Below are 14,785 nucleotides of genomic sequence, written 5' to 3'. Positions count from 1 at the left end.
AAAAAAAACTTGATTTCTTTCGAGTTGCAGGTAGAGCTTTACAGTATAAAGTGGAGAAAGCAATGGCGGATGATAATAAAAGTACTGCAGGGTACGTAGTAGTGCTTTTATAAATACAAATCGCGGGCATTTCGTTATAGTTTTGTAATTTATACCAGTTGGCATTTTTAAGAAGAGTTCTGGGCTTTGAAGAATATCCGAACTGCTCGGATCGACTATAAACTTAGCTTAGCTCTGAATCACCTGACGTTGATTACAACACTGAATAAACGTTAAATTGTTGTAGTGGATAATTTTTGCATTTTCAAATTAACGAAACATTTGACATTTGTTTGACATTTTCCTGTTGACTGCCACAGAAAGCTGCAGTAAAGGGTTCGTCCACGTAACCGGTTTACTAAAGTGTTTACGTTTCCCGCCGTGGACGACGGTCCCGTTCCAGGGCTCAATCGGTCATATACGTCGTCGTCCACGTTCTCGTCGTCATTGCTAAAGGTCCCTAATAGTGTAGACCAGACGACGATCGAATAGTATCCCATGATGCATCTGGTTTAGGCTTATATTATCACTACGTACGTGACGTCATCATTCATTCTGCGCTCTGGGGATGAAGCTATGGCATGCTTTCACACTTGTCTGGATTCCGTGGCTTCTGCTTTTAAGAGTACCGAGTTAGTTTATATTCAATGCGTTTCAAAGGAGAATTTTGCCGTTACAGTGAAGGGTTTTACATGTACTTGTGTTTCGTTGGTCTGTCGAGAAATACATATAAGCTATGTGGAAAACATGGACGAACGAAGAAGAGCTCTCGTTCCTGTGTTTGTTGTGAATTCGCCTACGGACGAATTATTCGCTGGGGTACGATGCCCTGTGCTGATACGAATAAGTTACAACAGGCACATTCTCCGAAGAGAAGTTCAGGGGTTTTCTGATTTTTCTTTTGACATTTCTTGTCCGCTTCTGAGCGGGCTTGTTCCGTGTTTTGCCGTTTGCTGCATGACCTCTCTTGATTACGGCTCCATTGAACTATTGAAATTTACGAAGTTAAACACTCCGTTATTAAGGCTAGTTATCACTGCTGAGCATTTTGCAGTTTCGGAAAGAATAGTAACCAAAACATCTTCGAAAATTATCATTTTGACTCTAATAGATGACCAAGCTCGGGAATAAAGCGCCAAACGAACTAAGACTTAAAGCAGACATTCACACACTTAACACGGGTAATTGCATTGGTATGTTACGAAATTTCAGCCCACTTCGATCGCTTGAAAGGTCATAAAAATGTGGGTACTTCTCGGTACTTCTTTGCCAAAAATCATTAATGTCTATATTTTGTGGCGTGATGCCCAAAAATCAAAGACATCAACATAGGGTCCGGACGCACTGGACTGACAAAGTTTGTTTGGCCCTTCCAAAAATCTCGACAAAGTTTGTCTCTGCCAAATTTTCAATTTGTCAAGCGTGGGCGCACTGAGACACAGCAAAATATTTGTTAAGGGCCCATTAACCGATCTTTTCGAGCCGTTGCTAAGGAAAACTTATTCTCATATAACCTCATCATTTTTAGTTCAGAGTTATTTCATGCGTTTCAACTTTTTCATGATCAGTAACACTAGTGATGACGTCATCAGGCCACGCCCATGGTCATGTGACTAATACAGAAAAAATGCAAAGGCTCCCAGGCAAATTACTTTCTCGGGATTTTTTTCATTGATTTAATATTTTAATTCAAATCCTCATTACGCTATGCATCGATTTTGTTTCATTTCTAAAAGGTCAGATTTTGAGAGCATTTCAAAATATTGAAAAATTCGTAATTTTCTGAAAAAAGAATGATTTCGAAAAAGGAATGCATAGCTATGTTGCCAACGTTGGCTTTAATCGAAATTCGTTGAAAAAGGCTGGATTTAATGAAAAACCTCGTTTCCTTTAGCATTTAAAGAAATCGGAAAAGCGCCCGATATCTATTGGAAGTTACCCTATCAGCGCGTGCGCAATTTACACTACCAGCGCACTTCGGTAAGATCAAACAAAGCCACACGGAGTTAGTTTTTCTCTTTCTATTGCTCTTGTTTTTCTGTCTTTCTCTTATTTTGTCTTTGCCTGTACTTTTTGTACTTTGCATTTTGCGAAACACAAAGAAAAACATCTAAAATAGATGCGAATTTGCAAGATTTTGAGTTGTTTTTATTTTCCGCGCTTAGGCTTTGGTAGATTGTGCTCGAAAAAAAAGCTTATTATGCTTTTAGCAGTGCTCATATTTTTTAGAAATTATGCCAAAATTATGCTACTTTCTGAAAATTATGCTCTCTGTCACCGAAGTTATGCTACTTGGATTTTAAGGAAAATAAAGATCGCAGTAGCTTAACTCTATCAATTTTGACTTTAATGAACATTCAGACAGTCCACCTTCCAGTCTTACAGTCTTCAGCATGGCAAATACGCATGTGCGCACCTCGAAAAGCCAAATGATATCCAAATCAACCATTTCTGGGTTCTGAATCCGGGTCAGAAAGTTACTTGTATATACTTGTTTTAGACGCCATCCAGGCAAAGCCCTCAGTTTAGTATAAAGACAACTATGCATGTTGTTAATCTCTCTGTTATCGGTTATTGTACTGAAGCATTACACAAGCCTGTAAATAGTCCACGAGAGCATGCTCTTGTGAATCATTGAACGATGAGTTAAGAATAGAGAATACTCGTTCAGCGGCTGCAGACGAGGGCTGCACCAGCAGAACCTTCATAACTGCAGAAGACCAATGGGGTAGGTTATCAGATTGTTGCCTCCACCACTTCACTTTATCTTCTTCGCATGCCATTATGACGTCTTGTGCGGCGGCAAGATAGTTGGGCATTTCCGTAACGAGGTCATTAATTACATCGTTACTGTCCAAGAACGGAAACTGCCGTAGAGCCTCCACATTTGCTGGTGTCGGCCGCAGCCACTGCACAGTTACCGGACACATTATTCGTGCAGCCTTGAATGTGCTCAACGTGTCGTGCAATTCCACATTAAATTTACGCAAAAACCACTCAATTGCAGGCTGGACACTCCTTTTGGCCTCCTGTTCCAATGCTGCAACATTCTGTGCGGGATCAGCGTCGACTATAGCTACAGCTACGGCATGGACATTGGGTAAATGTACATTCTGACATGCATTGCAAACTCCTTGTAATGTCTCAAAGCATGACAAAACAAGAGGGCCATCGCCCTCTAAAACGTAAGTGGCCTTAACAAATACTTCGCCAACATCAATGAGTGCTGCTAGTTCAAGCTTGAGACTGATCACCTTATTCAGATCTGCGAAGAAATCAGCCAACTGACGCGAGGTCTGAGGAGCAACCTTCTCTCTAACCATGTCATCTATAAATCGTTGTACATCACCAAATTGTTCCATAAGCTGTTTGTACACTTCCCATCGGGACCACCAGCGAGTTTCGGAGTAACTTTTCGGCTTACGTCCAGTCAGTTCCTTCCACATTAGTCCCGCTTTGTGGCTTTGCGAAAATAAGCGGATCCACAGATTGCCAAACTCTGTCAGATTGGGGATAACAAAATGATTACCGACATTGTCCAGAGTGTGAGAGAAACAAACAACATTGAATGTCTTAGGGAATATAAACTGGATGCGATTTAACGCAGCTTGGTTTACGCTGGCCCCATCTCTCATTACAGCTATCAGAGATTCTCCTCTCACACCGTACTCGATACTTAAACACTCGTTGAGCACTTGAGCAAGCTGGTCACCATTCACTGCCTTGGCACAAATATCGATTCTGATCAGTCGTTGAACGATATTCCAATCATCATTGACAAAACGGACCAGGATCACGATCGCTTCACCCTGTCTCGTGCTGCCATCATAAATGACAGATACCTCCCTTGTTGATACTCCTTGGCGAATTTCTGCTTTAATTCTCTCAATCTCCTGCTTGTATATTATCGTTACGTAATCCATCATGTTCGAACTGTGACTCAGCCGATAGCCTTGCCTTTCAAGAAGCGTTCGAAGTTTGTCCATCTTACGTATGGGTATTCCAGCCTTAAGAAACTCCTCTACCACCTGTAAACGGTATGCTCTCTCCTCGACTGGCAAGGTGCTATCCTTGTTGTGTTTTTCTTTACGAAGTGCTTCTTCGATCGTTTGATCTCGCTTTTTTGTCACTTTTAACTTCTCTTTGCCTGCGGCATGTTTTTTGGAAGCAAAGTGGTTTTTGAGAATGCTCTTTTTAGAGCTCAATATCTCCTTACACCCATTGCAAAACAGTTTTCCACCTCGAAGACACAAATTTTCCTCTGGAAATTCTTCGATTCGATCACGAAGACTCATGTTCTTTGGATCTGAGTTACCTCTTTCCTTGTACTTTCCAGTATTACTTTTAGGAACACGTTCTCTAGAGATTGAAGCTCTCGGTACGGCACTGGGAGTGCTGGAAGTGCTGGGAGTGGAATCACTGGATGTACTCGAGGACGACGCCATCTTTGATCTAAGGCCTGAGGGGCCGAGCCGCCGAGCCATAAGCGTGGTGGCCTGAGGAGAGTCTCAGCCTCTCAGATATGTACGGGGTGACCTAGCTAGAGTCTTCCAGACCTCGATATTTTCCAATAACAATACAGGAGTAAAGTACAAACTGAATTATTCTAGAACTATGATGGGTTTTTTTTGTTTTCAAGGCATAAAAGCTCGGATTATGCTAGCAGTGCTAAACTGAAATAAAAGCTTTAAATTATGCTCGTTTTTCTAAATTATGCTAAAAATTATGCTAGCACAATCTACCAAAGCCTATCCGCGCTCAGGCTGACGTAAATGACCGGAAGTGAAATTTCACCTCCATAGCAACGCGCGCGAGCGCGCGCATGAATCGGTTAATGGGCCCTTAAGTACTTGTACATGTGTGCTCGGCTGACTCGAGTTTGCATCCAGATGTGTATTTGGTCGGTTTGCATAGGGATGTACAAATTGAACAGTACTTGGCCCTGGAGATGCAGCTGGAACGGAAACTTGGGAACCGTAATAGTTGTATTCTGAGTAAGGATCGTCATGTAGCATACCGAGGTACGAATCTTCCATCTTCACTGTTTGATTACCGCGCAAATATGAAATAATTTTGGCGGGCTTCGGACTGAAATACTCCAACTAAATATAGAGATCAAATTTTCTTGATTGACATTTTACTTCAAATCATGGCGTGTAACTTGACAAATCTGTCAGATTTCACGCCTGACAAAAATTTGTCCTGCTCCGAGGCAGGACGACGGCGTCTTTGAAGTTTGGTAAGCCTTAGCAAAATTTGGTAGATCTAAAAATCACCGGGCGCACTTGTGTCAGGGAACTGGTGACAGATTTTTTTGGCAAAATAAACAAAAATTTGCCCAGTGCGTCCGGGCCCATACTGTGCAAAGAAAAGCGAATATTCATGACCTTGTTACGGGTCAACGAACACTTTGTGATGCGAATAGTCACATAACACAATCAAAGACAAGAATACTATAATAAGGCCGCGCTCTTAAACACTTAAAAATCATTATAATCGCGTCAAAGATTTAAATAATGCACTTTTCTAACCTTTTACTGCAATAAAAATAAGAAATAGACCGCGGAGAAAACCACGTTATTTCACGATGAAATCCATGATAACTTCGATGTTGCGTCACGTACGTAGAAAATTGCATCATGGGATACTATTCGATCGTCGTCTGAGTGTAGACTATACTGGTGGTTTTGACCTTGTCAAAGCGCGCAATTAGTAACGTACCACCTTTTGTTTGCGGTCATGTCGTTAGGCAGTGTCAAGTTTCTCCTGGATCAACTTATCTCCTGACGTTCCAATGGTAGGCAAAGGTCGGCTGCAAAGCTGTAAACTTGAGCCCGCGATATGGTCACGTGATACTGGTCAGCGGATACCTTGATTTTTGGACAGGTGGCAATTGATCATAACATGGATGTCCAATATCAAAGTACACGGTAAACTAAGGCTGCATGTCTCTGTCAACCTATTATTTGGAGTATAGCCGCCATGTTGCGCGACTCCGTCGTCGTCGCTGTCGTGCGTACGCGCCCACGAGCAATACCGCTAGCCATGATAACCATGAGAAAATCAACTCATGGGTTTCCTTTTCTTTCCTGTGTGAGTATGGGGCTCCGCTTGGGGCCGCCAGAGCTCCGCTAAAATATTATCATATATTGAATTCACTATCTCTTTTCTGATTGGCCGAAAGCGTACAGTGAATTTTCGAAGTCAGCGCCTTTGATGTCATCTAGTTGCGGATAATACAATAATCATGTCAAGGACACTCAAGGTCACGGGTAATCATGTCATGTATGACAGCGGTGCATGATTTCTAAGAGTAATCTTGTCAAGTTCGCGCGCTTTGTGTTGCTTGCCGTCAGTAAAGAAGCGAAAACATGACTTCCATTTTTTTCGTTCAATGTATAATAAAACAGTTCGGTTTTTGATATCCGGAATAATTAAGGTCTTGGAAAGGGTTATCATTCTCAGCCTTCGGCTTCGGCTGAAAACTATGGAGGTATATCTATGGCAAAATCCCATACTCAGTAATTGATATCAAATCATCCAAATTGTACATGCATCAATACAAAGGTGAATGGCAACAAGCCGATTCTACAAATGGTCATTACGCAAACAGGCATCACGCTAAAAAGCATCACGCTAAAAGGCATCACGCTAAAAGGCATCACACTGAAAGGCGTCACTCGAAAAGGCATCACGGTTAAAGGCATCATGCGACAAGGCATCACACTGAAGGGCATCACGCGAAAAGGCATCACACTTAAAGGTATCACGCGAAAAGGCATCGCGCTTAAAGGCATCACACGAAAAGGTATCGTTACAAAAATTATATGGAATCCGGAGCTAACTCTTCTTACTCGCGTCTTGAAAGATAACAGCCTTCTCAAATAGTTTTTGACTGAGACATTCCGTCTTTGCCTCCTCTTGCGGTCTTAATTCAGTACAGGAGGCGTGCCTTGAGAGAGTTAATACAGCAAGTGAGCAATGGAATCGAAAACAACTGCATTTCTTTCCGATCGGTGAGATGGGCGAGTATTTTTCAAGATGGCGGACAAGTACTGGGCGTTTTTCGTATGACATTTGCGATAGTACAAGAACCTCCTGAACATGAATTCACTACTGCAGCTACACCTCTCCTTTATTATGGTGCGAGACGGAGATTGCGTGTAGAGACACAAGCAGAAGCGCCATGCCTTTTTGCGTGATGCCTGTTTGCGTGATACCTTTTCGCGTGATACCTTTTAGTAAGTGTAATACCTTTCGCGTGATACCTTTTTGCGTGATGCCCTTCTACGTGATCCCTTTTCGCGTGATGCCTTTCATCGTGATGACTTTTAGCGTGATGCCTGTTTGCGTAATGACCATTTGTAGAATCGGCTTGTTGCCATTCAGCTTTTGATTGATGCGTGTACAATTTGGATAATTTGATATCAATTACTGAGTATTGAATTTTGTCGTAGATATACCTCCTTAGATAATCCCTACCTCGACCTTGATTATTCTGGAGATCACAAAAACCTCATCCAATAATTGTTTATTAACAGAAGCCATATTAATAAAGAGAGGAAATCGACCAAGTTCAGCCCTACATGCCAAGTTAGAAGCCTTATTATTTGTTTCTAAATAGCGTTTGCAAAATTGTAGCTGAACTTTTTCCCTTGGGGAACTATCCCAGGTCTTTAATAAAGTTTTGCTTCGTATAGAGGCCCCGGACTTCACTATTATAAGTAAGAATGGGCAAAATCATAGTGTCAAATATTTTTGATCGGCAAGGTTTTGTTTTAATCTACTTAAGTCTGTATGTCTTCGGACCCCGTACATAAAGTGCGTGCATTGCTTTTTCTTTCAAGTGATCAAGTGCTCAGGTGAAGTTACCTGTTGATGAGATTCGAGTCCCTAAATATGTATAATTCTGAACAATCTGGATATTATCAGTATCTGAAGAAGTTACCCTCCCTAAGTGCTGCACCTTAAAGTGATGGGGAGGTTTGCGTGCCTTAGTGACCCTGGATGCTACACCAGCTGGGACTGCAGTCCCTGGCAGGTTCAACTTTTGCTGGGCAGGTTCCAGGTGAAAGGTCAGACGAACTGTAGCACCTGGCCCTCCAGGTTAGGGGTTGAGCGAAGGGCCAATAACCCTTCCTCGCGTTATAGTCACATCACGCTACGATGCCCTAAGAGCAACAGAGCGACAGAAGGAGGAAAAACTTTTGCTTCTACATCAACTTCACTATGGAATTCCCTACCTCCTAACATAAGATCCTGTGATAGCATTAATGTTTTTAAAGAGAAAAGCGTCAAGCTTATAAAGAAGGGGTATGCAAATATTGAACATTTCACAATTTCTTAGTGTCCTCTAACTCTTTGTATCGCATGCACCAACAAGATTTTAGTCCATTTTATTGATGTTAGTAATTTTACCAGTTTTATATTTATTATTATTCATAGTTAGTTATTTTTAAAATCATTGTGATTTACATTTTAATTGTTTAAGGGAGGGCCACGAGTTTATCAGTCAATGACTGTAAAGTGTTTTTACCCTCATTAAATAAAGTTACTTACTTACTTACTTACTTACTTACTTACTTACTTACTTACTTACTTACTTACTTACTTCCCCGTAAAATACCTCATATTACGGAAATCGCGAGTACTTTTCAAGGATTGTATGGGACCGAAGAAGAGACTGACCAGGTATCCCAGGATTGTGATATCGTGTTTACGGACTACCAGAGCCGGATGACATCGGAGAATGAAAGCCACTGTGAAGCTCGCCGACCGATAGAGTCACTTCTAAAGCCCAAAGATTTGATAAACATAGGTCCAAGACAATAGAAAACTAGACTCCTTCCAATACCAGTGCCCCAAAAGAAGCCTGGGCATATTCTGGCCTTACACAGTATCAATTGATGAGCTTAACGAAAGAGCAGGATGTACGAAGATGAGTATGCGTGGAAGTAAAGAAAAGGAGATGGAGGTTTTTAGGACACGTTCTTAGGATGCCCAGAGAACATCACTGTGCCACATCACTCACCTGGACACCTACGGGCAAAAGGAAAGTCGGCGCCCCAAAACAACCTGGTACCGCACTGTAGAGAAAAAGAGGGCAATGGCGGGCTGGAAGTCCTGGGAAGAAGAGAGAGCTCTGGCTAAGGGCAGGAGTAAGTGGAAGACGACTAGTGCAGCCTTATGCGCAACAGAGCGCGAAGAAGATGGGTGAGGTGGGGTGATGTAAAAGTTACAATTATTAGACCAGTTCCAGCGCGTTTTTGGAATATCATAATCTTAGTCGTTTTGACATTGATGTGTAACATCCAATAATGGCAATATGAAGATGGTGTTTGTGAACAATTTTTTAATCCTGTATTGGATCTTGATAAAATAATTAAATTATTAACATATAACAGAGAATTGAGTTTTATACCATTTGTACCATTTGATAAAACGAATGGGTCGGACAAAGTGTTTATCAAAAACTACTTTTAAATAGGCCACTCCCCTTTGGGGCTTTTCAGGACCAATGTAAACAAACGATGATAAATAAATACAGCTGACCCCCAATTAAGCGGACACCCTCTATTAAGCGGACACTTAGCCTGGTCCCGAATTAACGTGTTATATTTCTCTTTATAACGAACCCTTATTCAGCGGACACATCTATTAAGCGGACGCGGACACCAAAATAAATTGTATTTGGCTAATTTCTATTGTCAAAAACCTCTATTAAGCGGACACCGCACTGAACTGACAATGTGGCATTGGATTACGTCCTTGAAATAGTCCATTGAATGTACCTGTATTATGGTTGCTGTATGGAAAGGGCATTATTACAAACAAATTAAAGTTGGTAATGAAAGCCAATGAACTTGAATGAACTCTGGATAGCTTCGTTAACAACCTGGAACTTTATTACAGTACAGGGGGTACGGTTGAATTTTAATTGTTAACAAACATTGCGCAATTGTTATAAACCTTTATTAAGCTGACACCCTCTATTAAGCTGACACTTGGGAAGGTCCCGAGGGTGTCCGCCTAATAGAGGTGTCCTTGTATTCAAATAAATGGCGGAAGGCAGACCAGTTGGCTATTTACAAGCGCAGCCGAGAAGTTGAACTCGGGGTTACCGTGAATAACATCAGCTAGCGGTCAGAACGGGATTTGAACCCGGGACCTACAAATTTCAAATCCGACGCTCTAACCACTCGGCCACGCTGCCTCCACGTTTTCAAATAAGAAAGGTAAATTTTTTAGATATAAGTTAAAAAGCAACGGGCTTAAAATGCAACCTTGGCGTACACCTCTTGAGTACCTAAACGAGCGAATTTTACTGAGTGGCCAATTTTCAGAGAGCAATTGGAGGTTGAGTATAAACTTTTAATCAGGTCATAAAAGTGTCCACCTACATTGATTTTAAGTAATTTACACAAGAGGCACACATGTCAAACTGAATCGAAAGCTTTCTTAAAATACACAAAAAGGTATAAACCTTTTCGTTATGGCGATGAACATAATTGTCTATTGACGTTCTAAGTGTTAAAAAACCAATTTGTGGCAAAAAAACCAATTTGAGACGGATGCAATGAAAATAGTCTTTGATTTAAGATTAGACAGAAAAGTTTTCCCAAACAACTCGAGACACATATTCCTCTGCAATTGTTTGGATCGCTTATGACTCCAGATTTATATATTGGCGTAATGAGGCGCTACACCAGTTGTTAGGTATTACACTTGTTTTAAGGACTATATTAAAAAGTTTGAGATATACAGGCAATTTTCGAGGCTCGCTTTGATCATTTCATTTCGTATTCCAGCCGTGTTTAAAAATGGAGGACATGCAGGATTTTGGAGAAACCTCTCTCCCAAAACCAGTGTTCAACTCACGGGTCAACACTTGTCGCTGTTGCAAGGGCAACCCTAAAACGTGGAATCCGGAAACCGGAATCCGGAACCGGAAACCAGAATCCGGAATCCGGAATTCTAGATAATAAGAATGACGATAGAACTAATTCACTTCAGCAATGTCTAATAAAAAATATAGCGAAAATTATTTTGCAGTTATTTATTTGCTTTGTTTTACTTCAACCACAAATTGTAATTGTTAAAAAATTCTTCACCAGTTCTGAACAACCCTTAGCTATACAGCTGGCCCGGTTGTTCAAAAGCCGGATAAAGCTATCCATTGGGTAAATCCCTATCCAGGCAGGGTTAGTAATTTTTCGGGTGGATAGTTACCCCTAGCCTGCGAGTAGGCTCTAGTATCCGTCTCTAGTGTCTGAGCCGGCTCTAATGTCTATAGTGCCTTTTTGCGTTGGCATGTGAGCGAGTGCCTTGTCGCGGATTCGCCGCTCGCGCCCCGGCCCAAACACGAGAGCCTGCTCGCAGGCACGCAAGCTAAGTTATCCATCTTTTGTTTAACCTGGCCTGGCCCTGGTCAGAGCGCGGTTCTTGTCTAGATCAAATTGCTCTGAGAAGACTAGTGAGTAGCACAATAGCAACAAGCTGTTGCGGTAAGTTTCTGGCAGTCTTTTAGCATCTTTTAAGAACATGTGGCCGATCCGTTCGCAAGGGAGAAGCAGACGGAAGTAAATGTGCAACATTTATATGAATTGGTTTGATACGGTGGCCCGGCCGGCAAGAATATGTAGTGGTGATTTGTAACAGTATCAGTGCGGAAAGAGTGTTATTCTGGAATTAGTCTCGTATCTGTTGGGAAAAACAAATTTATACAGACGAGCCAGGTTAGCCTTTGGACATCGAAGACCGTCAATGGGCAGGGGGCTGCCACTGACGGAGACCCTGTTCTCTATGACATTTTCTACCTTGTTCAGTATCTACTAGACATTAAGCCAAATTTGTACCTCTGGTAAATTGCAGATCACTTATTAAACAAAATGGTAGTTACCAGCAAGCGTATTTTAGACGCTCTCGGGGTGCTTGGAATCATATTACGCCGCACGTTACTTAGATTCTTATCATCATAGCCCTCACTAGAAATAACTGTTGCACGAATTTTAACAGACGGGGAATTTTTGTTTCAAAAAAGGTTAAGTTTGAGGTCTTTTTGTACTTGGCCTCTTAGTTTTTACAAGCAAAAGCTATGCAAAATAATTTTCGCGTATTTGAAGAACTTGTTTTCTCTAATTGGTAGATTCCGGTTTCCTGGTTTTGGGTTGCCCCTGTTGCAACATTCAATTTTTCACGTTGTTATTGTAAGATAGTTTTGTGCTGGTATGTAGATTCGTTGGTATGCAGGTTACGTAATTATGCTAAGAGGTTATATTTAAGGAGTTTGTACGTTAGGAGTTGTCACTTCGACGGCATCTCCGCTTTCGATCAGTTCATTTTGGAAATTTTGTTTTAGTAATTTTCCGTGTTTTTGTTTACTACGTTTATTGTGTTAATAACTATCCTAAGGCAATTTATGTCTGATCAATAAACGAGATGCCCCCTCCTATATGACTGATGTTTTCTTACTTATACTAAGTTAGAAATTATTTTGTTTTCGTTTCACTGCAGAGTGAGCAAACAACAAAAAACGGTTTCTGTTAGAGATCCCGGTTGATATTTTCGGCGAGAAAGTGCTTGAGTTTTCAACTGGGTAGCAAATTAAGTTTGGCAATGGTTAAGAAATGAAACTGTGCGAACTGTGTTGCAGAAAGTCGCTGGCATCACTTTCTTCACAGGAATTGTCGATGGGAGGGTCTTGCGTAAAAAGAGTCCGTGGTTTGCAACAGGTTGGCGAATTACCTTCTTCGAGTCAGCCGGCGAAAAAGAGTAGCTTGAACCGCTAAATTGTCGAAAGTGGTCGTTGAGGGCGATTAACACCACGACAAAAATCTTCCTTAGTTTAGACCTATTGTTTCCAAGAATAGACGACTGCACTACGGCGCCTTCTACAATTTTAAAAAGTTGGAACGGTTTATGAATGCGGGCTTAAGGGCTGTTGTTTCAGGAAATATGTTTAAAATATATTACTGTATTGCCCTTGAAGGATAACGGAAGGTAAATTGTTTTGTTTCCTGGCCATTAACTGTTAGCATATTTTTTTTTTGGCTTTGGTATCAATGGAAGGCCAATAAGAGATTTACACTTTTCTTGAGTAGATATATATAGTGTTCCAGCTATGACCTGATGCAAAAAGTTAGGAAGCGTTCCTTTTGCAGGCAGGTATAATTAAATGATTTAGGTGAAATTATGGTTTTAAAAACAAAGTCTCAGCGTGGCATCAATTTCAAAACAAATCTGTCACTGTATAAAACTATACACATTAAATTCAGTAACTCTGACCCATGTGCAACTGAAAACAGACATTAAGACATTCCGTATGTGTTTACTGTCTGACAACTGATCAGTGAGAGTCTCACAATCAATCCCCCAAAATGAAAAGACCTTTTTGCCAGCATTGACGGTAAAAAACATATCCGATTCTTTTTTTTTTTAGCCTTACATAAAAAAAATTGGAGCAATTTGAGTTTTACAAAATGAACGACTTGATTTTTTCATTTCGCGGGTTTCTTGGTCTTGTCTTATTCTTGCTATATTTATAAATATAATAACAACCCATCAACGTATATTACAGACAAGGAAGCCCGGCGAAGCCAGAAGGCTTCTGTAAAGGACTTCCTTAAATACCTAAGTCTTAACAAGAGAAAGAAAATGATGTCATTGACACATAAAATGATTGTAATTTAGGATGAAAATAAGTAGTCAAGTAAAACTAAACGCGGGAATGAGTAAAAGCAGAGGAAGGGAAAAAAAAGCAAAAACAAAACAAAACAAAACCAGCACGCATAAACACATTAGGAGAGGTAAGAAGTGAACACAACAATACTAAAGGAATTTTGAATCTCAGTGCTGAGAGAATTAAATAATTTGAGTCCTTGAAAACGGAGAGAGAATTTCTTTACATTTGTCCTACGTTAGGGCAAACTAAAAGAATTCTTAGTTCTCGTATATTGTATCTATGTACGTCACAGCAAAAGAATGAAAGCCAAGACCTTTGACGCATTACATAAATCATTAATGTATAACAAAAACAAAAGTGGTACTGGGTACTAATGAAATGGTAACTGAGGCAGCGTAAACCATAATAGTCTTATGGATAATAAAGTTTAAAAGTTTACAGTGGATTAGGAAATATACAATGTGTTTATCACTTACAAAATAGGGGCTAAGCAGTGAAATTTTAACTTTTCAAGAACAAGTGGCCAACCTATAATTACTCCTTACTGTAGCAATACATTTCAAAGCAGACAGGTCATGAGAATTACAAAAATCGTCAACCAAGGAATATTGTTTTAATGTCCAATTTTCCAATTAAATTGTCAATATACAATGTGTACAATGAAAGGATGTAAACTGGAGCACATCACTGTGAGAGGCATCCTTTCTCTCATAACTTGTAGTTTTGCTATGTACAGATGTAGCAGCACTTTGATTTTGTCATCACCACTATGTGTGCCTGTTGGGTTGACTGCAGTGATTTCTGGATCCACCATTTCAAGAAAACTTGATACAAAGCATTTTGTCTGCTCAGCTAATTGCTGTTACAGTTAGTGCGACTACAAGCACCGTCAAATATGGCACCTAGCATACCTAGTGGGGCATATGCAGGCCAAAACATTTTCCTGTAAATACAATGTATGCAAAGTTTTGCATATTTAACAATGATTATAATTAGTTTGTGAGCATTGATAGCATACAAGTAGCTCACTCAATTAGATTTCCACACGAACTAATTTTGTAGCAC

General features: G+C 40.6%; 2 protein-coding genes across 2 annotated transcripts in view; both read right to left on the bottom strand.

Moving 5' to 3' along the window:
- Positions 1-1,849, bottom strand: part of LOC145460259 (uncharacterized protein ML1624-like) — a 3,408-nt gene extending 1,559 nt beyond the window's left edge. The window contains exon 1 of the mRNA XM_081445013.1: positions 1-1,849. This exon is cut by the window's left edge and continues 1,559 nt beyond it. The gene's annotated coding sequence lies outside the window, so the exon portion shown is untranslated.
- Positions 1,850-2,364: 515 nt separating this feature from the next.
- LOC145494476 (uncharacterized) lies at positions 2,365-4,484 on the bottom strand. Its single transcript, XM_081473983.1, has one exon. The coding sequence runs from the start codon at positions 4,482-4,484 to the stop codon at positions 2,604-2,606; it is 1,881 nt and encodes a 626-aa protein (XP_081330109.1). The 3' UTR covers positions 2,365-2,603.
- Positions 4,485-14,785: the final 10,301 nt, after the last annotated feature.

The sequence above is a fragment of the Orbicella franksi genome, chromosome 1 (assembly GCF_964199315.1).
Source record: "Orbicella franksi chromosome 1, jaOrbFran1.1, whole genome shotgun sequence".
In the NCBI taxonomy this organism is placed as follows: domain Eukaryota; kingdom Metazoa; phylum Cnidaria; class Anthozoa; order Scleractinia; family Merulinidae; genus Orbicella; species Orbicella franksi.
This window is presented reverse-complemented; position numbering and strand designations above follow the sequence as displayed.

Bases quoted from the DNA above. Each gene is read 5' to 3' on its own strand.
- LOC145494476 (XM_081473983.1), bottom strand. From the start codon at position 4,484: ATGGCGTCGTCCTCGAGTACATCCAGTGATTCCACTCCCAGCACTTCC.